Source organism: Choloepus didactylus (assembly GCF_015220235.1).
Source record: "Choloepus didactylus isolate mChoDid1 chromosome 11 unlocalized genomic scaffold, mChoDid1.pri SUPER_11_unloc2, whole genome shotgun sequence".
Classification (NCBI taxonomy): Eukaryota; Metazoa; Chordata; class Mammalia; order Pilosa; family Megalonychidae; genus Choloepus; species Choloepus didactylus.
This window is the reverse complement of record NW_023637579.1, coordinates 2,869,232-2,896,326: the sequence shown is the minus strand read 5'-3', so window position 1 is coordinate 2,896,326 and position 27,095 is coordinate 2,869,232. Positions and strand designations below refer to the sequence as shown.

At 37.4% G+C, this 27,095-nt stretch overlaps 2 protein-coding genes across 8 annotated transcripts in view; one reads left to right on the top strand and one right to left on the bottom strand.

Annotated features, from left to right (window-relative positions):
• The window catches only part of LOC119524586 (zinc finger protein 596-like), a 1,058,357-nt gene that overhangs the window by 375,999 nt on the left and 655,263 nt on the right, over positions 1–27,095 (bottom strand). The window lies entirely within an intron of this gene.
• On the top strand, positions 842–26,683 carry LOC119524588 (zinc finger protein 596-like). Of its 3 annotated transcripts, none has more exons than XM_037823311.1 (6): positions 842–1,097; positions 16,885–16,971; positions 18,471–18,578; positions 19,399–19,494; positions 20,007–20,089; positions 24,457–26,683. In XM_037823311.1, the coding sequence occupies exons 3-6, from the start codon at positions 18,545–18,547 to the stop codon at positions 25,807–25,809; spliced, it is 1,566 nt and encodes a 521-aa protein (XP_037679239.1). In that variant the 5' UTR covers positions 842–1,097; positions 16,885–16,971; positions 18,471–18,544; the 3' UTR covers positions 25,810–26,683. The 3 variants fall into 3 exon arrangements, with proteins under 3 accessions (XP_037679239.1, XP_037679238.1, XP_037679240.1); XM_037823310.1 differs by having other exon boundaries at positions 18,452–18,578; XM_037823312.1 differs by lacking the exons at positions 842–1,097; positions 16,885–16,971; positions 18,471–18,578; positions 20,007–20,089 and having other exon boundaries at positions 19,409–19,494.

Sequence of the window (27,095 nt, the reverse complement as noted above, 5' to 3'; positions counted from 1 at the left end):
CCCCCCCCGTATTGCATAGATCATTTCTCTAAATGTAAAACATAAAACTACTGGCATATTTTAGAGAAGGAAAACTTATGCATGTGGCATCACCATGTGGTAGTTTCCATATTCACTGATATTCGCTAATAATTATTAACTCAAAATAAAACTGTAAAAGAAATTTTAATAGAGCAACAAAAGGCTTTTCTCTCAAATCTTAAGTCTCTCCAGAGACTCTTTGCCCGGGTTGGAAAACTGAATTCCAAGCTTGGGACTGGGTCCACCACATGGCAATTGCACAGAGCAGCTTTCCCAAAACCACAGATGACCGCACTGAGCCTTTTAAAGAAGTTCAGGGACTAAGGGGACTCTGCCTGCAGGCCCTCCAAGACGGATTGGCTTCACAGGCCCCATCAACTGGGTTGGAGTTCTACCTACTGTGTTTGATCTGAGTCACTAGGAAAGAGAAAATGCTGCCAAATTTAGCAAGAACACACCATTCATTTAGACACATCCTGACTTTTTAGACACGTTAAAAAAGAAAGAATATGCACGTTAAAATTGATGAAATATGGGGGTTCTTTCTTTACTTTCCTCATCGTGATAGTTTAGGGAGATGGGCTTCCGCGGCTCCGTAGGCTCCTTCCACCCGGGAAGGGGATAGCCATTCCTCTGGCCTCACGGGCAAGAGCGGATAACACCGGAAGCGCGTTTCTCCCTCCTTTCGCTGTGCCCGAGGAAAGGCCTATTACCGGGACAGTTCCGTATTATCGCGACAGTTCCGTATTCCCGGGAACTCCCGCCGGTTCTCAGATCGCGTGAGACCACAAAGGGAGCAACGGCCGTGGGCACTCCATGCGGCAGTGACGCAGGTAAGATGGCGACGGCTACTTAAGTGAGTCCGTTGCTCAGGCTCTCGTAATTGAGCTCTCGTGAGTCCGTCGTTCCCGCAGGCCGCCTCTTTCCTGGTGGGAGCTGGTCGCTGACCTGGCCTGAGGGCGGAGAGCTTCCCAGAGGCGCGGCGGCTGCCTCGCTGGCCCCGGTAAACCCTGGCCGCCCTTGGTCTTCAGTGGGGCGGGGAGAGTGCGCTGGCAGCACCCGCGCGAGAATACCAGGTAAAAGTTTTTAATTATGTTATTTGATATTCAGTCAATGAAAACTAATTTGAAGAGATATTGCTGTTCTAATTATAATGCATTAAGATTTCAAAAACATAGTAGGTATTAAAAAAATTGTGAGCAATCGCTCATATTCTAGGTGGTTGAAGGTGCTCGTATATAGGTCTGTTGGGTTGCTAGTTCAACTCTTCCTTATGGTTCTTATCAGTTTGCATGCATTTTTCTAATTTGATAAAAACTTCCCAAAGGGGAGTTAACCTTTCCTTTGAAAGCATAGGAGGGTTATCAGGTCAAAATAAATATCGCGTGAAAACTTAATGTACATCAGACAAAATTCTATGCACTTAGAATGTACTAGCTCATTATTTTTCACAAAATATTACTTAGGAAATAATCATAATTATTATTCTCATTGGTAGATGAGAAAACTTAGGCAAAGAGAAGATAAGCAACTTGACAAATTATGTCAATAAAATTTGCCACTCATGGTCATCCTTAGGGGTGGTCTCAGGATCAAGGGTTATAAGCTTAAATAATAGGTAGGTCCTCTTATTGTTCCCACTTCACAGTGTGGAAATGAGAGCATAGAAAGGCCAACTTACCCCACAACTCTAACCTGTGCGTTCACGTTTTCTCCTATAGCTTTCCTTCTGGTGACATACACTACCCTGGTCTTCCTCTTTCAACCGTCCTCACACTCAGCTCTATTGATAATTACATTTATAGTATTGTGCTACTATCACACAGTATTGTGCTATGCATTTCTGAACCTATACACTCAGCCTTATTAAATATTCTGTATTCCTTAATAGTCAATTGCCCAATTTCTATCCTCTTTCTATCTCCTGATAATCTATGCTGTTGAAATTAACTCCCAGAATTTGCTCATTATAGTTAGTTCATATTAGTGAGGCCATAGAATATTTGTTCTATTATTTCTGGCTTATTTCATTCAATATAATGTCATGAGGTTCATTCACATTATTGCATGCATCATGACTTCATTCCTTCTTACTACTGTGCAATATTCCGTCATTTGTATATATCACAGTCTGTTTATCCATTGTTTTAGGTTGTTTTCATCTGTTGGCAATTGTGAATAATGCTGCTATAAACATTGGTGTGCAAACATCTATTCATGTCCTGCTTTTAGTTCTTCCAAGTATATACCTAGTAACAAGATTGCTGGACCATATGACAACTTATTCTTAGCTTTTGAGGAATCATCAAACCATCATTCAGAGTGACTGCACCATTTTATATTCCCACCAATAGTGAATAAGTGTACCTGTTTCTCCACATGCTTTCTAGCACTTGTAGTTTTCTGGTTATTTTGTTAATTGCCATTTTGGTATGTGTGAAACAGTATTTCACTGTGGTTTTGATATGCATTTCCTTGACAGCTAATTACATTGAGCATTTTTTCACAAGCTTTTTAGCCATTTGTATTTCTTCTTTGGACAAGTGTCTATTCATGTGTTTTGACTATTTTATCCCTGCAGATTGTATTGAGATATATGCATGTACTGTATATTCCATCCAAAGTATACAATCAGTGTCTCACAGTATAATTACCTAGTTGTGCAATCATCATGCCAGTTTTCAACCATTTTCATTGCCCCAAAATGAAAACTAATAGACATAAAAAAAGAAAACCCATTTGTATTTCCTCTTTAGAAATGTGTTTATCCATGTCTTTTGCCCATTTTTAAATTAGGTTGTTCACCTTTTTGTGGTTGAGTTGTAGGATTTCTTTATATATTCTGGATATTAAGCCCTTATCAGATAGTAATTTCTGAATATTTTCTTCCATTGAATAGGCTGCCTTTTTTGCTAGACTTTCTTGACAAAGTCCTTTGATATCTTTGACTGCCTAATCAGAAATCACTTGGCTGGAGATGAGAGGGTCTTTTCTGAACTTTCAGTTTGATTCCATTGGCCAGTATATCTATCCTTAGGCCAGTACCTTGCTGTTTTGAACCACTGTTGCTTTTTAATATGCTCTAAAGCCAGGATGTGTGAGACCTACTTCCAACTTCATTTTTCTTTTTCAAGATGTTTTTAGCTTTTCAGGGCACCTTGCTCTTCCAGGTAAATTTGATTATTGGTTTTCTAGGTCTCCAAAGCCAGCTGTTGGGGTTTAGGTTGATAGTATGTTGACTTGGTAGATCAATTTGTGTAGAATTGACCTCATATCAACATTTATTTAGCCTTCCACTCCATGAACACAGAATGTCTTTCCATTTATTTATGTCCTCTTTGATTTTTTTTAGCAATATTTTGTAGTTTTCTGTGTGTAAATCCTTTTCATCCCTGGTTGAGTTTATTGTTAGATATTTGAATCTTTTATTTGCCTTTCTAAATGGAATTTTTTTCTTCTTTACCTCCTCAGCTCATTACTAATTTATAGAAACACCATTGATTATTGTGTGTTGATTTTTTATCTTGCTACTTTGCTGAACTTGTTTATTAGCTCAAGTTGCTTTCTTCCATTTTTTATTCCAGAATTTTCTAAGTATAGGATCATGTCATCTGCAAAGAACAATGTTTGACTTCTTCCTTTCCAACTTGGGTGCCTTTTGTTTCTTTTTCTTGCCAAATTGCTCCAACTGGAATTACCAGCACAATGTTGAAAAACAATAGTGAGAATGGACATCCTTGTCCTGTTCCAGATCTTAGAGAGAAGGCTTTCAATCTCCCCATTGAGTATGATGTTAGCTGTGGGTTTTTCATATATGCCTTTTATCGTGTTGAGGAAATTTCCTTGAGTTCCTATCTTTCCAAGTGTTTTTATCTAGAAAGGGTGTTTCATTTGTTGAATGTGTTGTCTGCACCAATCGAGATGATTCTGTGGTTTTTTCTCTTCAATTTGTTAATGTGGTATATAATATTAATTGATTTTCTTGTATTGAACCTCCCTTGCTTGCCAGGGATAAAAACCACTTTATCATGGTGTATCATTGTTTTACTGTGCTAATGAATTCAGTTTGCCAGTGTTTTGTTGAGGATTTTTGCATCTATATTCATTAGATAGATTGATCTGAAGTTTTCTTTTCTTTTCTTGTAGTATTTTTGTCTGGCTTTGGTAGTATGGTGATGTAGAATGACATATAGCAGTCCCTCAATTTTTTGGAAGACTTTGAGCAGGACTGGTGTTCTTACTGGAAAGCTTATTAGGGTTCACCTGTGAAGTCGTCTTGTCCTAAGCTTCTCTTTGCTAGGAGATTTTTCATTACCGACTCAGTATCTTTTCTAGTGATTCATTTTTTGAAGTCTTCTATTCTTTTGTCAGGGTAGTTTGTCCATCTGTTTCTAGGAAGTTGCCTACTTCATCTAAATGCTCTAGTTTGTTGGCATACAGTAGCTCATAGTATCCTCTTACGATTTCTTTTATTTCTGTGGGATCGTTTGTAACATCGTCCCTTCCATTTCTGATTTTATTTATTTCATCCTCTTTTTCTCTGTCAGTCTAGCTAAGGGTCCATCAGTTTTATTGATTTTCTCTAAAAATCAACCTCTGGTTTGGTTAATTCTCTCTGTTTTGTTTTATTCAGTTTTATTGAGATATTCATATATCATACAGTCATCCATGGTGTACAACCAACTGTTCATAGTACCATCATATAGTTGTGCATTCATCACCCCAAACTATTTTTGGACATTTTCTTTATACCAGAAAAAGTAAAAATAAGAATAAAAAATAAAAAAAACAGAACTCCCAAAACATCCCCCCACCCTAATTTTTTTTTGTTTGTTTTTTAAGTTTGTCAAAAATTAAAAAAACAAACAATAAAAAACATTTCAAACAATACCAAAACAAAAGAATAAGAAAAAACAAATAACCTAAAATAACTGCATTGCTTCCCACCATATTTTTCATTTAGTTTTTGTCCCCATTTTTCTAGTCATCCATCCATACACTGGATAAGGAAGTGTGATCCACTAGGCTTTCACAATCTCACTGTCACTTCTTGTAAACTACATTGTTATACAATCAACTTCAAGAGTCAAAGTAACTGGGTTGCAGTTTGATAGTTTCAGGTATTTGCTTCTAGCTATTCCAACACATTAAAACCTAAGAAGGGTTACCTATATAGTGAATAAGAGTGCCCACCTGAGTGACCTCTCAACTCCATTTGGAACCTCTCAGCCACTGAAACTTTATTTCATTTCATTTCACATCCCCCTTTTAGTCACAAAGATGTTCTCAATCCCATGATGTCAGGTCCAGATTCATCCTCAGGAGTCAAATTCTGCATTGCCAGGGAGAGTTACACTGCTGGGAGTCAGGTCCCACATAGAGAGGAGGGCAGTGAGTTAACCTGCTGAGTTGTGTTAACTTCAAAGAGAGGGTCACTTCTGAGCAACAAAAGGTACTCAGGGCTGAGACTTCTGGGCACAATTATAAGCAGGTTTAGCCTCTCCTTTGCAGTAATGAGTTCCATGAGGGCAAGCCCCCAAAAAGAGGGTTTGGTATACCAAACCACTAGCCTTCAATGTTTGTGAGAACATTAGCAACAATCCAGGTTAGGAAGTCAAACACTTTTGCATTTTCCCCCAGCTCCTTGGGGGGGGAGGGGGGGCTGCATATATAATTTTATTCTCTGCTGCAATTATTTGGGATGCATCATTATTTCACACTAACTTATACAAAACTGCCATATCTCACTTGGTATTCAAAGTTCCATGGAATTATGTTATTTGAACAAACTGTATGAGTTAAATTGTTTAGGAAATATAGAACCTGCACCAAATAAACATCTCTTCTCTTGCTGTCACATGGAATTTGAAGTTTTAAAACACAGTATCATCCTTTGCCCTTTGGCCTGATTTGTCCTAGTCCTAACTAGATCTGCTTCATTCTTATTGAAGTCTGGACTCTTTTGAAGCTTTTTAAACAGTTGCTATATGCAATAATACTGACATTCATATTTGCCAAGCTCTAGCTCTGAGTTTCAGGTGTCACACAGATACCCACAGTTCCAGGGACTGATCAGGTTATACACAAAGGGATCAGCATCTCTGAACCTGAAGATAGCCATTACAGGTCAGGAATAGATGTGACTGCTGTAAGAGCTTACAATCTAGGGACCATTACGATAAGCATTCTCCTAAAAAGCTGTGCTCTAAGATTCAATTCTGAGTTTACACATTGTAGTTAGTCCATATTGGTGAGGCATTATAGTGTTTGCCTTTGTTTCTGGCATAGTTCACTCAAAATGTCTACAGGATCCATTCACCTTGTTGCATTGCATGTCTCACAGTTTCACTCCTTGCTGTTGCTCAGTGTTCCATTGCATGTACACACCACAGTTCACCATTCTGTTCCTCAGTTGATGTAACTTTAGGCCACGTCCACCCATTGCAAATCATATATACTGCCTCCATAAACACCAGTGTGCAAATGTCCATTTATGTCCCTGCTCTCCTGATCTTCCAAATGTATGCCCCCTAATGAGGTTGCAGGAACTTAAGGCACCCACATACTTAGTTTCTTGTGGAACCATAACACTGTCCTCCAGAAAGGCTATACCATTCTGCCTCCTCACCAACAGTAAATACATACATCCCTCTCTCCATGTTTTCTTCATCACTTTTATCCCTATTTATGGTTCTTTCTACAATGTTGTAGAGCTATATTCACATACCATGCAATTATCCACAGTATACAAACTGTAGTTCACAGTATCATCATATAGTTGTGTATTTATCACCACAGCACCTGAACATATTGGTTACCAAGAAATTTTTTTTAATTTTTTAAACAAATAATAAAATAGATAATAAAAATAAAATATCATACAGTACAATATAATAGGTCAGACAACAATACCAATACCAAGAATCCCATATCCCTCCCTTATATCCCCCTCTCATTCACATTTAGCTTTGGTATACTGCTTTTGTTACAGTTAATGGAAGCATATTACAAGTTGACCATGACTCCAGTTTGCTTTGATTATGTTGTTTCCCCCAAATACCATCCCCTTTTCAACACTTTGCATTGTTGACATTCACTTGTTCTCCCACATGCAAGAACATTTTTATGTTTTTACATTTAGTCACAATCATTGACCACTCCAGTTTTTGCTAAGTTAGACAGTCCCAGTCTTTATAAACTATTTTTACCTCAGGTGTCATACATGCCCCTGGACCACCTCTTTCAGCTTTACTCATGGACATCTTTGTTCAGTGCTCTTACAATATTGTGCTACCATCACACAGTATTATGCTATTTCTGAATCTATACAGTCAATCCTGCTGAACATTCCATAGTCCTTCAGCATCAAACACCCAGTCTCTACCATTTTTCTATCTCCTGATAGCCTGTGTTATTCAGCTTTGAAATCTCAAATTTGCTCATGAATGTTAGTTCATATTAGTGAGACCCTACAGTATTTGTCCTTTTGTTTCTGGCTAACTTTGCTCAACATAATGTCCTCAAGGTTCATCCATGTTAATATATGTTCCATGTCTTTGTTCTGTCTTACACCTGCATAATATTCCATCATCACAGTTTTTTATCCACTCATTTATTGATGGACTTTTGGGCTGTTTCCATTTCTTGGTTATTGTGAATAATACCACAATAAACATTCATTTTCAAATGTCCATTCATGTTAACTTTCAGTTCCTCTGAGTATGTACCTAGTAATGGAGTACCTGGGCCATATGGTAAATCTATACTTAGCTTCCTGAGGAACTGCCATGCTGTTCTCCAGAGCGGTTGCACAATTCTACATTCCAACAGTGAATAAGTGTGCCTCTTTCTCCATATCCTCTCCAGCACTTGTAATTTTCTGTTTTATGGATAATGGCCATTCTGCTAGGTGTGAGATGATATCTCATTGTGGTTTTGATTTGCATTTCCTTAATAGCCAATGAAGTTGAGCATTTTTTTTGTTTTTTAGCCATTTGTATTTCCTCTTCAGAAAAGTGTCTGTCCATGTCTTTTACCCATTTTTTAATTGGTTTGTTTGTCATTCTGTTTTTGATTTGTTGGACCACTTTATATATTCAGGATATCAAACACTTATCTGGTATGCAGTTTCCAAATATTATCTCCCATTTTGTAGGCTGCCTTTTTACATTTCTGACAAAGTCCTTTGATGTACAAAAGTGTTTAATTTTGAAGAGATCCCGTTTGTCTATTTGTTCTTTGGTTGCTCACTCTTTGAGTGTAAAGTCTAGGAAACCACCTCCTATCACAAGATCTTTAAGAAATTGCCCTACATTTTCTTCTAAGAGTCTTATGGTGTTAGAGCTAATGTTTAGGTCTTTGATCCATTTCAAGTTAATTTTTATATAAGGTGTTCAATAGGAGTCATCTTTCATTCTTTTGGAAATGGATATCCATCTAAACACCATTTTTTGAAGAGGCTCCTCTCAGTTGCTTTGACCTGACTGCCTCATCAAAGATCACTTGTCCATAGATTGGAGCATCTGTATCTAAACACTCAATTTGATTCCATTGGTTGATATATTTAACCTTATGCCAGTATAATGATATTTTGACCACTGTAGCTTTGTAATATGCTTCAAAGTTAGGTAGTGTGAGACTGCCCACTTTGTTTCTCTTTCTCAAGATATTCTTGGTTATTCAGGGCACCTTGCCCTTCCAAATAAATGTGGCTATTGGTTTTTCTATTTCTGCAAAGTAACTTGTTGGTATTTTAACTGGTATTGCATTTAATATATATATAAAATCAGTTTAGGTAGAGTTGACATCTTAATTATATTTAGTCTTCCAGTTTTTTAGGTCCTGTTTGATTTCTTTTAGTTTCCTGTAGTTTTCAGTATATAAATCTTTTGTGATCTTTGATAAATTTATTCCTGAATAAATGATTCTTTTGGTTGCTATTGTAAATGGAATTTTTTTCTTGATTTCTTCCTCCTGTTGCACATTAGTTGTTTATAAGAACACTACAAATGTTTGCATGTTGATCTTATAGCCTGTCACTTTGCTGTATTCATTGATTAGTTCTAGTAGCTTTGCTATAGATTTTTCTGGATTTCTATATACAAACCCATTTCATCTGCAAATAGTGAAAGTTTTACTTCTTCCTCTCCAGTTTGGCTGCCTTTTGTTTTTCTTGCCGAATTGTTCTGGCTAGAACACCAGCATCCCTGTCTTGTTCCTGATCTTAGAGTGAAAACTTTCAATCTTTCCCCATTGAGTATACTTAGCTGTGGGTTTTTTATATATTGCCTTTATCATATTGAGAAAGTTTCCTTCTATTCCTATCCTTTGAAGTGTTTTCATCAAGAAAGGATGTTGAATTTTGTCAAATGCCTTTCTGAATCCATTGAGATTATCATATGTTTCTTCCACTTTGATTTATTGATGTGGTGAATTACATTTAATTGATTTTCCTGTGTTGAACCAGCCTTGCATACCTGGAATAAACCCCACCTGGTCATGGTGTATAATTCTGTTAATGTGTTGCTGGATTCAATTTGTGAGTACTTTGTTGGGGGATTTTTGCATCTATACTGATTAAAGAGATTGGTGTATAATTTTATTGTTTTGTAATATGTCTGATTTTGGTATTTGGGTGATGTTGGCTTCATAAAATGACTTTGGTAGCTTTCCCTCCTCTTCAGTTTCTTTGCAGAGTTTGAGCAGGATGGGTACACATTCTTTCTTGAATGCTTGGTAGAATTCACATGTGAAGTCATTAGGTCCTGGGCTTTTCTTTTTTGGGAGCATTTCAATGACTGACTCAGTCTCTTTACTAGAAATTGTTTTGTTGAAGTTGTCTGTTTCTTCTCGAGTCAATGTTGGTTGTTTATGCATTTTAGGAAGTTGCCCATTTAATCTAAGTAGTCTAGTTTATTATCATATAGTTGCTTGTAGTATCTTCTCATTATCTCCTTTATTTCTGTAGGGTCCATAATTCTGTCCCCTTTCCCATTTCTGATTGAATTTATTTGCATCCACTTTTTTTTGTTGTTGTTAGGCTAGCTAGAGTTCCATCAATTTTATTGATTTTCTCCAAGAAACAACTTCTGGTTTTGTTGATTCTCTCTATTGTTTTCCTGTTCTCAATTTCATTTATTTCTGCTCTAATCTTTTTTATTTCTTTCCTTCTGTTTGCTTTGGGGGTACTTTGCTGTTCTTTCTCTAGTTCCTTCAGGCAAACAGTTTGTTCCTCAATTTTTGTTCTCTCTTCTCTTTTAATATAGGCATTTAGGGCAATAAATTTCCCTCTCAGCACCACTTTTGCTACATCCCATAAGTTTTGATATGTTGTGTGTCCATTATCATTTGCCTCAAGGTATTTACTGATTTCTCTTGTAATGTCTTCCTTTGCCCACTGATTTTCTAAGATTGTTTTTCAGTCTCCATATATTTGTGAACTTTACAATTTTCTTCCTGTTGTTTATTTCCAGCTTCATTACATTATGATCTTAGAAAGTGTTTTGTATAATATCAGTATTTTTAAATTTGTTGAGACTTGCTTTGTGGCCTAACATGTGGTCTATCCTAGAGAATGTTACATGAGCACTTGAGAAAAATGTGTATCCTGCCATTATGGGTTTGAGTGTTTTATAAACATCTGTTAAGTCTAGTTCATTTATCATAGAATTCAACATCTCTTTCCTTATTAATCTTCTGTCTAGGTGTTCTGTCCATTGATGAGATTGGTGTATTGAAGTCTCCCACTATTATTGTAGAGGTATCTACTTCTCCTTTCAGTGTTGTTGGTGTTCACCTCATTAATTTTGTGGCACTCTTGTTTGGTGCATAAACATTTATGATTGTTATGTTTTCTTGATGAATTGACCCTTTTAAAAAATATATAGTGTTCTACCCTTGAAGTGATACTTCCTTCAGTCTGTCCTTTTCTGGCCCTTTTAATCCAGTCTGGCAGTCCATGTTCTCAGTGGTTCCATTCAAACAGATCTCCCCTAAAACTTGTTGGTTTTGTGTTTAATACACAAGGGTCCAATCCATCAGACTCTAGGATTTTCCATAGATCCTTACTGTATAGCTGCACCTCCAATCCTGATTTCACTGAAATGGCTGACTGGATCCATGTTCAGTTAAACCCTTACATTGAGCACTATTCTCTGGGAACTTTCCTTTCCCAGACTTATTATTTTTCAACTCATCAGTTTCTGGTTTCTTTGATCCCAGTAGTTCAGTTCTCAGCTCATTCCTTTCCTCTCACATTTTACTGTAAGTTCCAAGCAGAAATCAGTCTGCATTCTCCACACTTAGGTTGGAAACCTCTTCAGCTAAATATGGACTTGCATCACTTTTAAGTGCTGTCATCCACCCAATATCACAGTCCAATTTCACCAGGTTCTCTGCTATTTTAAACTAAGGAGCACTTTTCCTCCAGTGTCCAATAACACATGCATCACTTCCATCATAGTCCTCATCAGAAGTACCTTTAGCATCCATATTTCTATCAACAGTCTCTTCAAAGCAATATAATCCTTTTTTTTTAATCAACAATTTTACAATTGCAGCCTCTACCCATTACCCAACTCCAAAATTTCTGCATTTTGGCATTCACAATAGTAGAGCCCCACTCTTGGTACCAAAATCTGTTTTAGTTTCCTAGGTTGCTTAAAGCAAATACCATGAAATGATTCACCTTAAACAATGGGAATGTATTAGCTTAGAAGCTTACAGTTTTGAGGTCATGAAAAAGTCCAAATCAAGGCCTCATGAAGGTGCTGTTTCTTTCTGAAGACTGGCTGCTGGTGATCCTTGCATCTGTGCCACTTGGTAAGGTGCATGGCAGCATCAGCGTGTCTCTCCCTTTTCTTTCATTTATTTCAACTTCTGACTCTCATTCACTCTCATTCTCTCTCTTTCTCTCCCTTTAATATTCTGTTTGTAAAGCACTCTACAAGAAGATTAAGACCCACCCTGAATGCGGTGGGTCACACCTTAACTGAATAACCTCATAAAAAGGTTATGCTCATAATGGGTCCACAGCCACAGGAATGGATTAGATTTAAGAACATTTTTCTGGGGTACATCCAGTGCCAGTCCATCACATTGTCCCATAAGTTCATTGGGCTCTGTTCACTTTTCATTTTTTCTTCTTTCTGCTCCTCAGACTGGCAGATTTCAGCTCTTATCTTCAAGTTCACTGATTCCTTCTTCAGCCATCCTCATTTTTTTTTAGAGATGTTATAGGTTTATAGGAAAATCATAAAATATAGAGCTCCCAGATGCTACCATATTAACCCCTTGCATTAATGTAGTACATTTATTACAAATTAAGAGGACATTTATATAACTGTACTATGAACTATAGTCCATCATTTACAATAAGGCTCACTGTTATATAGTGTTGTTTTTTGTTTTGTTTTCTAAGTTTTAGTTCCTGACTCTGAAATAAAATTAGTTCATATCAGGGAGATTGTACATTTATCCTTTTCTGTCTAGCTTATTTCTCTCCACATGGAGTCTTCAAGGTTCATCTGTATTGAATGAATCAGAACTTCAGTCCTTTGTATGGCTGAATCATATCCCATTGCATGTATGTATCTGATAGTTTTTATTAATTTATGGATGGATGGACTCTTATTGAAAGTGATGTATTGAAATCTCCTACTGTTAATACAAAACCATCTACTTCTGCCTTCAAGTCTGTCAATATTTGCATCATATATTTGGAGGCTGTGCTGTTAGATGCATATACATTTATCATTGTTAGGTCTCCTTGTTAGCTTTTCCCCTTCATCAGTATTTAATGGCCCCCTTTGTCCCTTGTAATGGTTTCTGACTTATAATCTATTTCATCTGATATTCATACAGCTACCCCAGTTCTCTTTTGATTGTGACTTTCATGGCATGTATTTTTTTCCATCCTTTCACTTTCAACATAGTTACATCTTTGAATTTAAGTAGAGTTGCTTGTATAGAACATATAGTTTTGATGTTTTTTTTACTCCTCTTAATCTCTTCCTTTTGGCTGTAGAGTGAATCTATTTACATTGAAAATAACTACTGATAATGAAGTACTTTATTTTGCTGTTTTGCTATTTTGTCTTCATGTCTTGTGTCTTTTCACCCTCAATTCTTCTGTTCTGCCTATTTCCATATGTCTGATTTTTTTTGTATTGTATCATTTTGAGTCTCATTTCCTTCTGGAAATCTTTTTTTCATTTGTTTTCCTTTCTGTTGCTGTTGGGTTGAAATTCAGTATCCTGAATATATGCCAATTATATTTGATTAAATACCAACTTATATAGAATACTATGCAAACATTACCCTCCCCACATTTTGTACTTTTTACAGGTTATATCCATGTACATTGTACAGCCAAAACAATTTGTCATTGTTTTTTATGAATTTTCATCTTAGCACCTGTAAGAAATAAGTGGAGTTATATAACAAAAAAATACAATACTATAGTACTGGTATTTGCAATTACCCATAATATTACCTTTATCAGAGCTTTATGCTGCTTTGGTCCACTGTCCAGTGGTTTTCCTTTCAGGCTGAAGAACTCCCTTTAGTCTTCATGTTAGGATAGATCTAGTGGTAATTAGCTCCTTTTATCTGGGAATGTCTTACTCTCTCCCTCAGCAAGAAAGGAAGCCTTGCTAGATATAGAATTCTTGGTTTGAAATTGTTTTCTTTCAGCACTTTAAGTATTTCATACTACTGCATTCTTGTGTTCATGGTTTCTGAACATAAATTGGAAGTTAATTTTATTGTGATTCCCTTGTAGATAACTTGTTGCTTTTCTCTTCCAGTTTCAGGATATCTCCTTGACCTTGGCACTAGACATTGTGATTACTATATGTCTGAGTATAGTTATCATTGAATTGATCCTGTATGAAGTTTGTTGAGATTCTTGACTCTCATATTTCATGTCCTTTGTTAAACTTGCATAGTTTTGTGCTATTATTTCTTTGAATATTCCTTCTACCACTTTCTTCTCTTTTGTTACTCCCCTAATCTATTCATTGTTACACTTGATTGTGTCCCACATATCTCTTAGGTGCTGCCTGTTCTTTCTTACTTTTCCTTTTATGTTTCCTCATATCCTTTAGTTTTTTCTCTGTTTTCCTTTATCTCTTTGAACATACTGAAGATTTTAAAGTCTCTCCAGTAAGTCCAAAGTCTGGTCTTTTGGGATGGTTTTGGGATTTTTATATTTTGCCTTCAGGTGACCCATCATTTCCTGTTTCTTTGTCTTACAATTTTATGTTACACACTGTACATTTTAATAATTTAAGATGTTAACTTGGAGATTTAGTTTCTTAGCTGTCTGTTCCTTAAGTTTGTACCTAGCTAGTGATATAAGATTATCTTGATTGCTAGGAGCTAATTAACACAAATAAACCTAGGCCAAAATCACCTTTCCCTTTCTGCAAATTGGCTCTGCTTTGGCTAATGGTCTCCTTCGGAAAATAAGCTCAGCCCAAGGCAAATGGGAAGTGTATGGTCCTCTGTCATATCTGAGACTGGGTGGAGCTGGAGCTGGGGAATCTGCTGCTTTTCCTGGGCTTGGGCTTCCTAGATGGCATAGGAATTCCCCATTTACGGTTTACAGGGGTTTAAATGAATGCCCCCACTTCTGCTTTTGAAATAGACCTCCTCCCCCTCCTGGGTGCTGTCTTGTGTTACTTAATGCAGGTTATCCTTTCCTCCAGGCTGCTTCAACTTAATTGTTTCTCACACTATCCCAGCTATCTGCATAGAGCTTCTCTGGTCTCAGGACAAATTTTGAGAATATGCACAAGACATATTTCCAGACTCAGTCTTTCAGACTTCTCCTTGAAGGATTGGTACTGACATATGTGCACCCCTGTGTGCACACAGGGACCACTCTTCGCCCTGTGAAACAGATCCTGGAACCCACAATGCAAATGCAAATTAGCTGTACTTTGCCTTGTGGAGGGGATGAGGGTGGGGGACCAGCAACTGGGCCAGGAGCATTTTCTATGGCTTTTGAAGCTGTGTTTTCTTGATTCAGCACTTGCCTGGTTACTGCAGCCCTGTAACTGTTTTCTGTAGTTTTAAGGAAGGTTACTGTCTTTAAAATTCCTCTGCTGCTTTTTCTGAGTGGGGTTGGAACAATGGCAACTTCAGAGCTGAGCCACAGCAATCTGAAGTACATGGTCAAAGGAACAGATCTATGATCAGAAAACACACCCCCAAGTTTTGGAGGACTGTATCTTTGTGTCCCACTGTGCCGGTTTGAATGTATTGTGTCCCCCAAATGCCATTGTCTTTGTAGTCTTGTGGGGCAGACGTTTTGGTGCTGGTTGGATTTGCTTGGAGTGTGCCCCACCCAGCTGTGTGTGATGATTTTGATGAGATGGTCCCATGGAGGCATGGCCCCACCCATTCAGGGTGGGCCTTGATCAGTGGAGCCATATAAATGAGCTGACTCAAAGAGAGGGAGCTCAGTTCAGCTGTGAGTGATGTTTTGAGGAGGAGCAAGCTTGCTGGAGAGGAACGTCCTGGGAGAAAGCCATTTTGAGGCCAGAGTTTTGGAGCAGATGCCAGCTGCCTTCCTAGCTAGCAGAGGTTTTCCAGATGCCATTGGCCATCCTCTGGTGAAGGTACCCGATTGCTGAGGTGTTACCTTGGACATTTTGTGACCTTAAGACTGTAACTGTGTAGTGAAATAAACCCCCATTTTATAGAAGCCTATCCATCTCCGGTGTTTTGTGTTCTGCAGCATTAGGAAACTAGAACACCCACCATGGCACCAATAGGAGGCCAAACTCCATGCCCCATTGCTGCTTGTCATGTGGCTGGGATAACAGGGATGGTAGCTACTGAAGGAATGTTGAGACATTGGTATTTATTACAATTTACCAATATCATCCTCTTGCTCTTTGCTGCATGTTGTACCATGTTCCACAAGACTTGATTTTCAAAGTAATTGATTCAATTAGTTCCTATCAGTATGATAGTTTCTTTGGTGGAGGGACTGATTCACAGAGCTTCATACTACCCCATCTTTTTATTGAGATATATTCACATACCATAGTCATCCATGGTGTACAATCAACTGTTCACAGTACCATAATATAGTTGTGCATTCATCACCCCAATCTAGTTTTGAACATTTTCTTTATGCCAGAAAGAATCAGAATAAGAATAAGAAATTAAAAAAAAGGTTTGTATGACGGGAGCCATTGATCCTCCAAACTGATGAAGACCTTGAATAAGTCTACCCCATAATTAACAATAAAGTTCATTGGTTGATATCCAAATCCATTGGAGTGAGATCTAGAATTTAGTGTAGAGACTCTTACATTGTATACATCACATGTAAAAGAACCAAGATGATTTAGGGCAAGTGAACCCAGAAGAACATTTGCAGGCTGGAGCAGGGAGGGAGTGAGTCCAGAGGACAGGGATGGATATTGGAGAACCAGTGCTAGTGCATCAGTGAAACATGATTATATCTGAGGAATTCCAGACTGCTTTCTCTGATGGTGAACACCTAATTCCATATGAGGCATGAGTCAGGAATTCCTATGTTTTGGAAAGAGAATTATTAAAAGTTCCTGAACACCATGGAATAATTAATACAGAACACTCAGTAGTTTTCACGTACTTAGTTGTAAAATGAAGGTATTCATATCTTCATTATTTGCTAGAGAAGCCAGGACATCTTATGTCTTGACACTGGGAGAGAAGAAACCTCCCCCTGTTTCTCTTGGAGCATACTTTATGTTCATATTGATTGGACTGGGTTTACTCCAAGGTGAAAGGTTTGGGATTCATGACAGCTGGGTCTGGGAATTGTGGTCAAGACTTGAGTCTGAAGGCTTCTATCTCTTTTCTCAGCTTTGCTCACCTACTGCCTGTCTGGTTGTTGAGTGAAAATCCAAAGGAAGATAGCTGTCAGCTGAGCTATTAACAATGAAACCACAGGTGAGTAGGGAGTTCTTTACCTGAAGTTACACTATTGTTGCCAAGAGATGGGGAGGTTTCTCCTATTAGCATAAACATTCTGAGTCCATTTATGAACTAGTCAAAGATCTGAGCTTCAGTATTCCAGACTCTAGAATAGTTATGGTAAGTTTGGGTTCATCAGTAAGTAACCTTCCAAACATTACAATAGTTTGTTCCAGACTCCATGAAGTTTGTATATTCTTTTAAGAGATTAGCAGTGTTTTCTTTTCCTTAACCAAACTATGGCCCCATTGGAGAAGTAATGCTTTCATGGATCATGTTAGTGCCTGAAGTTGGCTTAGGCATGCAGTGAACATAGGAGATAGAGATGAGTAAGGGTAGAATTTAACAGTCAGTGGGAGGCTGATGTTTCAACAGGTGCTTTCAGTTAATCCAGCTCTACATGTGCTGGGGTATAAGACTGGGCATTGTTGACCCAAGCACTGGAGAAGGTTTAGAAATAAAAGTAAATGAGGAATCATTTATTTATTTTCCCCAATTTTATTTTCTTAAAGTGTTGATAGAATATATTTACACAGTTTTTGAAATGTAGAAAACTAAAATTTTCCTTACAAATATTGTTCCCAATTAACTTTTCTAAATCAGCTTTATTCAAATTTTACAATTAGATGCAATGTGTAAGAAGTATTGTTTCCTTAGGAATACTTGAGAATGGGAGGTCTTCTACCACAGGAATGGTCAGACTAGGCCCATTTTTCAATACAACTGTCTCAACATTCTCTGACCTGTGATCATGCACCAACTGTAGTTAACATTATCATGAACAACTGAGTTAATGTAGAATTGAGGGAGACAGCACTTATTGATCCAGAGTTCTTTATGAAACCTTTTCAGTTCTGCAGAATTCTAAATATTGCTCCAAAGTTCCTGCTACACTAATAATTAGACCAGTGAATTGAATTTAGGTAGAAAGTGCTTCATACATTAACACATTAGATCTGTTCAAATGCATAACATAATGTTAAACAGTGTTATAAATGAGAGGAAAGTAAGGTCATCCAATTCAGGAATAATGTAACTTTAGTCAATTTTTACAAATGATATATCATGGATATTTCTTGCTTTATGGTGACTATAGTTTTACCTGAAATTGGTGGGAAATATTTTAGTTAATGGATTCTCTAGAGCAATTATCATAATCAGCCTCAGAAAGTCATTATGTCAAGTCTTTTGGGAAATTTCCAGGTTTATGTCACCCCAAATGTCATGTAATAATCCTTTACAGTGCAGTTGTATGTATTTAAAGTGTTTGTGTTTCTGAATGTATCTGAAAGGCAGATGGCAGATGAGCATTGAGATTGCCTTTACTGGACCTTCAAACACATTTTCAGCTTTATATACACAGTCTCTGTTTCTGCAGTGCTGTCATTTTGAGTATCAGACTCATGACTTTGTAAAGGATGGCCTTGTATGAACACAAATTTCTGTGATATGTTAGGAGTTAATGTCCTTCAAAGATGTAGCTGTCGACTTCAACCAGGAGGAGTGGGCTTTTCTAGACACATCCCAAAGAAAGCTGTTCAGAGAAGTGATGCTGGAGAATATCAGTCATCTGGTCTCAGTGGGTGAGTCTCTGGAAATTTACCTATGATTTATATATGTCTATCAATCATCTAATCTATCTACTATCTACCTGTGTAGCTATTATCTGTAATATATCTTTTTTTTATTTCAGGTACCTGTCAGCTTCCCCATATTGTTGTATAACCTTTTTATATTCTTTATATGTTTATATTTTGTATTGTAAATACATTTAAATTATTTTACATTATTTTATAATGATTTAAACCAACTAACTGAAATATGTTTTCTTACTCTTTACTCACATCAAATTCACCCCATAGAATTTAAATTTCTTGACCACAACTTAAGGTTTTTTTTGAATCCCAGTCTACAGCATCAAAGCAATGCTGGGAAGTCAGTGAATAGTTTTTGAATGGATGAATAAGGGACTATACTTTTTGAAATTTTTCTGCTCTAAGGGCGATGCCAAAGTTTTACACCATAGTAAAAAATACCACATATCTCATGTTCCACTTATAATTTAGGTTGTTTCTGTGGAGTTTACACTTACTGGGTTGTTTTTGAAAATAATCTACTGTGGAAACAATTTCTCCCCATTTGGAATTTGGAGGATTCTGCTGTCTCTCTTTGAACTTGAGCATGGGCAGCAACAACCAGAGGTCCCCACTATAATGAGAACAAGGTCAAGAGTTACCCTTTGCTAGTGAAATATTGTCAATGTTCTGTATTCAAGTATACTTACATATATTTTGCCTTATTAATCTCCATTGTTTACCCTTTTCTTTGGTAGCCTGCCATGGACTTGAAAATACACTACTAATACTTAACTCAAATTCCAGCTATCTTTTTTCCTACAAACAGGATGTGAGGTCTGCAAATCAAATATGTTTTCCCAGTTGGCAAAGGGAGATGTAGTGTGGAGAGAAGGAATGGAATTTCTCCAAAACCATAGCCCAGGTGAGTACTAGCAACCTGTGCGTCAGTAGTGGAAGGGCTTTGTGAGTAAGTCCTTGAAAATATCAACTTCACGTTTCCTTAATTCAGTTATGATTTCTGAAATGTAGGTGAGGATATTGGGGAAGTTTTCTTCATATATGGTCATTATTCTATAAACTTATCAAGCTCTACTCAAGTGTCTTTGACTTTGCAAAGGGAATATTTTTGTACTATTAGAACTAAACTTTCAGTGAATCTTCTCCATGTCTTAACTTTTGCTAGATTTTCCCTCTTTTTACCTCCCTGATATCCCAACTTCTTTTTATTTTTCTCATATTTCAATCCTAAAACTCTTCCCTGATTTTCAATTTCCTATAATGTTTTCTTCTGCCTATAGTATTCCTTAATTTGATATTATTTCTCATCCAAGTTTCAATGTTTGAAACATAGTGACAGGGGTATTTTGGACTTGAAATGTTTTTATTCCCATAAAGCTACTGTAACAATGTATGTTTTTCCCCAAATAATTATAGGCATGAAAATTGCCTGTAAAAAGCAAGAGATGATATTAATGCAACTTATCTACAGGAAGGACCATTCTGAGGACACCTCATTGGTAAGCTTCATTGGTGTGAACTCTAGTTTTCCAAATAAATACCTGGAGATTGAATAAATGAAGAATTCAGTACAATCACCTAGCTGTAGTTAATGTTAAAAGCTAATCCAGAAGTCTGGGGGTAGGGGGAAGATGATGGTATAGAGAAGAGTGGAATGTAGTTGGTCACCTGGAACAACTAATAAATAACAAGGAACTAGTACATAATCTGGAGCAACTGCTGGGGGACAACCATCTCAGTCCACACACCATACACCAACCTGGATTGGGTGGAATGGCTGAGATCACAGCATAAAATCTTTTAGTAAAAACTGCAGAACCAGACGGAGCCTGGGTATAAGACCTCACTGTAGGAGAAAGCAGGAGTCCCAGAGCAAACAAACATAGCTCAGCCCAGCTCCAACTGGAGTTTTAATTAACAAATATGGACCGTTTAATACAAGTAACAAACATAGACAAAACATTAACAAGCAGACGGAGGCTTTTAGAGATTACTGACCTTAAAGTCCTTTGAAAGGGAGCCCAGAAGACCAGGTGCTCTGAGTGGTGGGAAAAACTGGGGTCCATGGACTGGCTATGATAGGGGAATTTTTCCCTTCTCTGAACCTGAGTGGCTCAGTGGAGAGAACCTCAGTCATTTTCATTTCCCAGCACTCTGACCCAGTCTGGGTTGGAGATAACAGAGTCAGAGAGACAAAGGAGAAGTTCATGTGCAGAAGATACCTTTCTAAGGGGCATATCTTCACTAAGAGGAAGGAGGTTGGGCCTACCTATAGTGCTGGTCTTCTTTTCAGAATTCAGACCCCAGAGCCTGGGGGAAACAGCCAAAACAGAAAATACTGGTGCCACACCTTGCAGCAGTCGGGTGTGACAGGGTGTCAGGTTCCACCTAATAGGCAGGTGAGAAAAAGCACAGTGGCTAGAGGCCTCAGAGGAGAGTCTAGTCATCCTTCTAAGATACTCCCTCAGGAACACTTGAAACTGAATATAACCCCATTCTGAAATGAAGATATGGCCCATTCAAAGGAAAAAACACTTCAAGATACAATTGAGATATTCTTTCACTTTAATGAAACAGTCAAAATTTTTCAAAGAAATAGGCTAAATCAGTTCAAAAACCAAATCATTGGGTTCAGGGAAGATATGACAAAAGAGATGAAGGATATAAGAAAACAGGCAAATGTAAAGTAGAAATCAAAAGTTTATAAAAACAGCTGGCAGAATATATGGAAATGAAGGGCACAGCACAAGAGATGAAAAACACAATGGAAACATACAACAGCAGATCTCAAGAGGCAGAAAAAAACACTCATGAAATCAAGAACAAGACACCTGAAATCTTACACAAAAGAACAGGGAAAAGAATGGGAAAATATGAGCAAAATCTCAGGGATTTGAATGATGACATGAAGCACATGAATATACATTTTGTCAGTGTCCCAGATAAAGAGAAGGGAAAAGGGGCAGAAGCAATAATAAATAATGAATATTTCCCATGTCTTATGAAAGACATAAAATTACAGATCAAAGCAGCCCTGTACCCCAAACAGATCTGAATATTCCTATGCCAAGACACTTAATCAGGTTATCAAACATCAAAGAGATTCCAGAAAGCAGCAAGAGAAAAGTGTTCCATCGCATGCAAGAGAACCTTGATAAGACTGTGTGGATTTCTCAATAGAAACCATGGAGGCCAGAAAGTTGTGTGATATATTTAAGACACTGAAAGAAAAACCACCAAACAAGAATCCTATATCCAGGAAAACCATCCTTCAAACATGAGGGAGAGTTTAAAATATCCTCTGACAGACAATGAGAGAGTTTGTGAACAAGATACCTTCTCTACAGGAAATACTAAATGGAGCACTGCAGACAGATAGGAAAAAAGAGTGAGAGCTTTGGAACACAGTTTTTGGTGATGGTAACTGTTCTGATTTGCTATTGCTGCTGGAATGCAAAACATGAGAAATCAGTTGGCTTTTATAAAAGAGAATTTATTTGGCTACACAGTGACAGTCTTAAGGCCATAAAGTCCATCAACAAAGGGTACCTTCACTGGAGAAAGGCCATTGGCAGCTGGAAAACCTCTGTTAGCTGGGAAGGCACATGGATGGTGTCTGCTCCAAGTTCTTTCAAAATGGCTTTCTCCCAGGACATTCCTCTCTTGGCTGCAGCTCTTATTCAAAATGTCACTCTCAGTTGCTCTTGGGGTGTTTGCACTTCCTTAGATTCTCCATCACAAGAGTCTGCTTTCAGCAGACATCTTCAAACTGTCTCTTATCTGCAGCCACTCTCTCTTCTTCTGTGCATACTTCAAAGTGTCCCTCTTGGCTGTAGCAAGCCTGTTCCTTCTGTCTGAGCTTATATAGTGTTCCAGTAAACTAATCAAGGCCCATGCTTAATGGGTAGGGCCGCACCTCCATGGAATTATCGAATAAAAGTTCTCACCCTCTGTTGAGTGATCACATCTCCACAGAAACATCCAGTCAAAAGTCTCCAATCCAATCAACACCAATACATTTCCTGCCCACTCAATACTGCATCAAAGTTAATGGCATTTTTGGGGACATAATACGTCCAAACCAGCACAGTAGAACAGCAATGTAAGTACACTGAACAAAGATGACTGTGAGTATGGTTGGAAGAGGTAGGTTAGGATCATGTGGAACCCCAGAAGGAAAGAAGAAAGATAAAGACTGGGACAACATAATTCAGTGAAACCTAGAGTGCTCAACAATTTTGATAAAATTTACAAATATGTTTTTACATGAGGAAGAACAAATGAATGTCAGCCTTGCACGTTGTTAGAAACAGGTGTTATTGGGAAGAGAGTACAATCAGTGTAAACTGGAAACTATACTTAACAGAAATATTGTATTATGCTTCCCTTAATGTAACAAAGGCAATATACCAAAGCTAAATTCATATAAGAGGGGGACTTAATGGAAGGTTTTAGGAGTCTTGACATTGTTGGTATTGTGTGACTCTTTTTCTACTTTTGTTTACTTCTGTCTTTTCTTGCATTTTAGCTGTCATGATATTATTTTATTTGTCTCTGTACTTCTTTGACTCTTCCTCCTTTATGGAAGAAATGGAGATGTCCTTATATAGATAGTGTTGATGGTGGAGAATGCATAAATGCATGCTTATATCAGGAACCATCAATTGTTCACTTAGGACAGAGTGTATGGAGGGAGGCCAAAACTGTCTTAAAAAGTGTTGATGAAGAAACCTTGAGGACACTATACTGAGTGAAATATATCAGGCACATAAGGAGAAATACTGCATGGTCTCACTGATATGAACTAACTATTATATGTAAACTCATACACATGAAATATGTTACGAAGGTGTAGAATGAGGCTAAAAAATGAAGAGTGTTGCTTATTATAAGCAAAATGTTTAACCTGGTTGAACTTAAGTGTTTGGAAATGGACAGAGGTGATGGTAGCACTTTATTCTGAGAATAACGGTGCTGAATGATGTGTGAATGTGGTGGAAAGGGGAAGCTGAGAGTCATGTATGTCACAGAAGGAAAGTTGGAGGTTAAAATATGGGAATGTATAAAACAGTGAATCTTGTGGACTATGACCATGATTAATTGTACAAATATTAGAATTCTCTTCCCTGAATGAGAACAAATGTATGACAGTATGACTATAAGTGAACAATAGAGGGATGTAATGGGGAAAATATACCTATTGCAAACTATGTACTACAGTTGGTAGTATTTTAACATTCCTTCTTCAACAGTGACAGAAGTACTATACCAATACTATGAGTCAACAGTGGAAGGGGGGTGATGAGGGGTATGGGAGGATTTGAGTTTTCCTTTGTCTTTATTTCTTTTCTGGAGTAATGAAAATGTTCTAAAAATTAAAAAAAAATCATTTTGATGTTGGATGCATAGCTGTATGATTGTACCATGGGCAATTGACTGTGCACTTTGGATCTTTGGAGGATTGTAGGGTATGTGAACAATCTCAATAAAACTTCAAAAAGGGCTACTCATATCACTGTTTATTAAAAAAAGCTAATCTAGCAAAAATCTGTGATGGTTTGAATTTAGGGAAATATTAGACTGAATCCCAAACTCTGAGTTGTTATCAAAGATGAAGGCATAGAATGGTTTACATATATAAACTTTGAAACATCATGAGATGCAAAATTGGATAGTTGTGCAGTTGGGATGGCATATTAGAAAAAATGTCCATGCAGAAGGTGAGTAATGTGTATGAGAGACAAATGGGAAAGATTTTAATTGGAGACTTTTGCTGAGGGATTAGTCAATTTATATGTAGGGAAATTAAGTAATGTATGTATATGGACAAATGCTTGACCCTCTCTTGTCTAATTCCCCACAACAGATATCTGACACTCAGAAGAATTCCTTTACATGTGATTACTTGCATGAAGATTCCACCCTCAGATCCACAGTGACTCAACATGCATCAATTCCCATGAGAAAGAAACCATCTTTAAGCAGACCACTTGGAAAAGTCTTCAGTGATCAGCCTTTTAATAAACATAAGCAGAGTCACACTAGAGGTAAATCCTATGAATGCCATCAAAATGCTACAGTCTTTATTAAATATGCTGGCCACAAAGAATACAATAGAACTCAAACTGAAGATAAACCATACAAGTGCTTTCTATGTGGGAACGCATTCATTGGATTTACTGACTTTCGACAACATGAGAAAACAAACACTGGAGAGAACCCTGATGAATGTAACCTGTCTGGAAGAGCCATCAGTCAATCTTCTAGTCAACAACAAAATGATAGTACTCACTCTGGAGATAAACCTTATGAATGCAATACATGTGGGAAAGCTTTCATTTATTTTTCTATCCTTAGAGTACATGAGAGAACACACACTGGAGAGAAACCCTATGAATGCCATCTATGTGGGAAAACCTTCAGCCGATATTCTAATGTTAGGCAACATGAGAGAACACACACTGGAGAGAAACCCTATGAATGCCATCTATGTAGGAAAACCTTCAGCCAGTATTCTCATCTTAAACGACATGAGAGAACACACGCTGGAGAGAAACCTTATGAATGCCATATATGTGGGAAAGCCTTCAGTCAATCTTATTATCTTAGACATCATGAGAGAACACACACTGGAGAGGAATGCCCCGAATGTTATCTATGTGGAGAAACCTTCAGTCATTATCCTCATCTTAGCCAACATGAGAGAACACACACTGGAGAAAAACCGTATAAGTGCCATATATGCAGGAAAGCCTTCAATAGTTGTTCTGCCCTTAAACGACATGAGAGAACTCACACTGGAGAGAAACCCTATGAATGTCATATATGTGGGAAAGCCTTCAAAGATTGCTCTACCCTTAAACGACATGAGAGAACTCACACTGGAGAGAAACCCTATGAATGCCATACATGTGGGAAAGCCTTCAAAGATTGTTCTACCCTTAAACGACATGAGAGAACTCACACTGGTGAGAAACCCTATGAATGCCATAGATGTGGGAAATCCTTCATTGATATATATGCCCTGAGGCAACATGAGAGAACTCACACTGGAGAAAAACCCTATGGATGTAATCTGTGTGGGAAAGCCTTCACTCGACCTTCTAGTCTTCAACATCATGAGAGAACTCACACTGGAGAGAAACTCTATGAATGCAATACATGCAGGAAAGCTTTCATTGATTTTTTTACCCTTAGGCAACATAAGAGAACACACTAAAGAATCCCAATGAGTGCCGTGCATGTGATAAATCCTTAGTTCAATATTCTTATCTTAAACATGAGAGAATGCATGCTGGAGAGAAACCCTATGAATTCCACACATGCCTTCAATTATTAATATTAGAGAATGCACACTGGAGAGAAACCTATGAATGCCATGTATGTGGGAAAATCTTCAATATTCTAATCTTACAGAACATGAGAGAACAAACAGCTGAAGAGAAACCTTATGACTGCCCTACATGTGGGAAGTCCTTCAGTCATTGTTTTACCCTCAGACAACATGAGAGAACTTAGTCTGCAGAGAAAACCCATGAATGTCATCTATGTAGGACACTTTTGCGCATACTTCTGCCCTCAGGCAACATGAGAGAATGCACAGTAGACAGAAGCCATAAGAATGTCATCTGTATGGGGACACATTAATTTTTCTAAATTTAGGTAACATGAAATTATTCAAACTTGAGAGGAAACCTATGAATGTCATCAGTTTAGGGAAGCATTCAGTCAGTATTCTCACCTTAGATGGAATGAGACAAGTCACACTACAAGTATTGAATATGAAACAGATTTCAACCATAGTTTTAAACTTTAAACACATCAGAAAATTTACACACTGAAGAAATGCTATGTGATCAATACAGTAGTGTCTTTAGTCATCAGTAATATTTTAGTTAATATAGGGAAACTTGTATAGGAATCCACCCATAGGAATATCATTTTTGTAGCAAAGTGTTATTTGCTAATGCAGCTGGAATGCAAAACACCAGAAATGGATTTGCTTTTATAAAAGGCATCTGCTTGCTTCCAGATTGCATTTCAAAATGACATTCTTCATATAAAAATGTAACTTATGAGGGGTGACAATGTGATTGGGAAAACCATATGGACCACACACCCTTTTGTCTAGTTTATGGATGGGTGAGTAGAAAAATGGGGGAAGGAAAAAAATAAAGTCACCCAGTGTTCTTTTTTACTTTAATTGTTCCTTTTCACTTTAATTTTTGTTATTATTTTTGTGTATATGGTAATGAAAATGTCAAAAATTAATTTTGGTGATGAATGCACAACTATATAATGGTACTGTAAACAACTGAAGGTACACTTTGTTTTGTATGACTGCATGGTATGTGAATGTATCTCAATTAAAATGAATTAAAAATAAAACAACCATATGGCCACTATCCCAGTGTCATGCTTGTAAAAGATGTATTGAATTAAAAGATGCACTAAATATTGCTGATAGGTGCATAATTTATGTCAGAAATCTTTAACATAATCCCT

Bases quoted from the DNA above. Each gene is read 5' to 3' on its own strand.
- LOC119524588 (XM_037823310.1), top strand. The intron at 18,579-19,398 runs GTGAGTCTCTGG...TCCTACAAACAG, and splicing joins CAGTCATCTGGTCTCAGTGG to GATGTGAGGTCTGCAAATCA. The intron at 20,090-24,456 runs GTAAGCTTCATT...TCCCCACAACAG, and splicing joins ATTCTGAGGACACCTCATTG to ATATCTGACACTCAGAAGAA.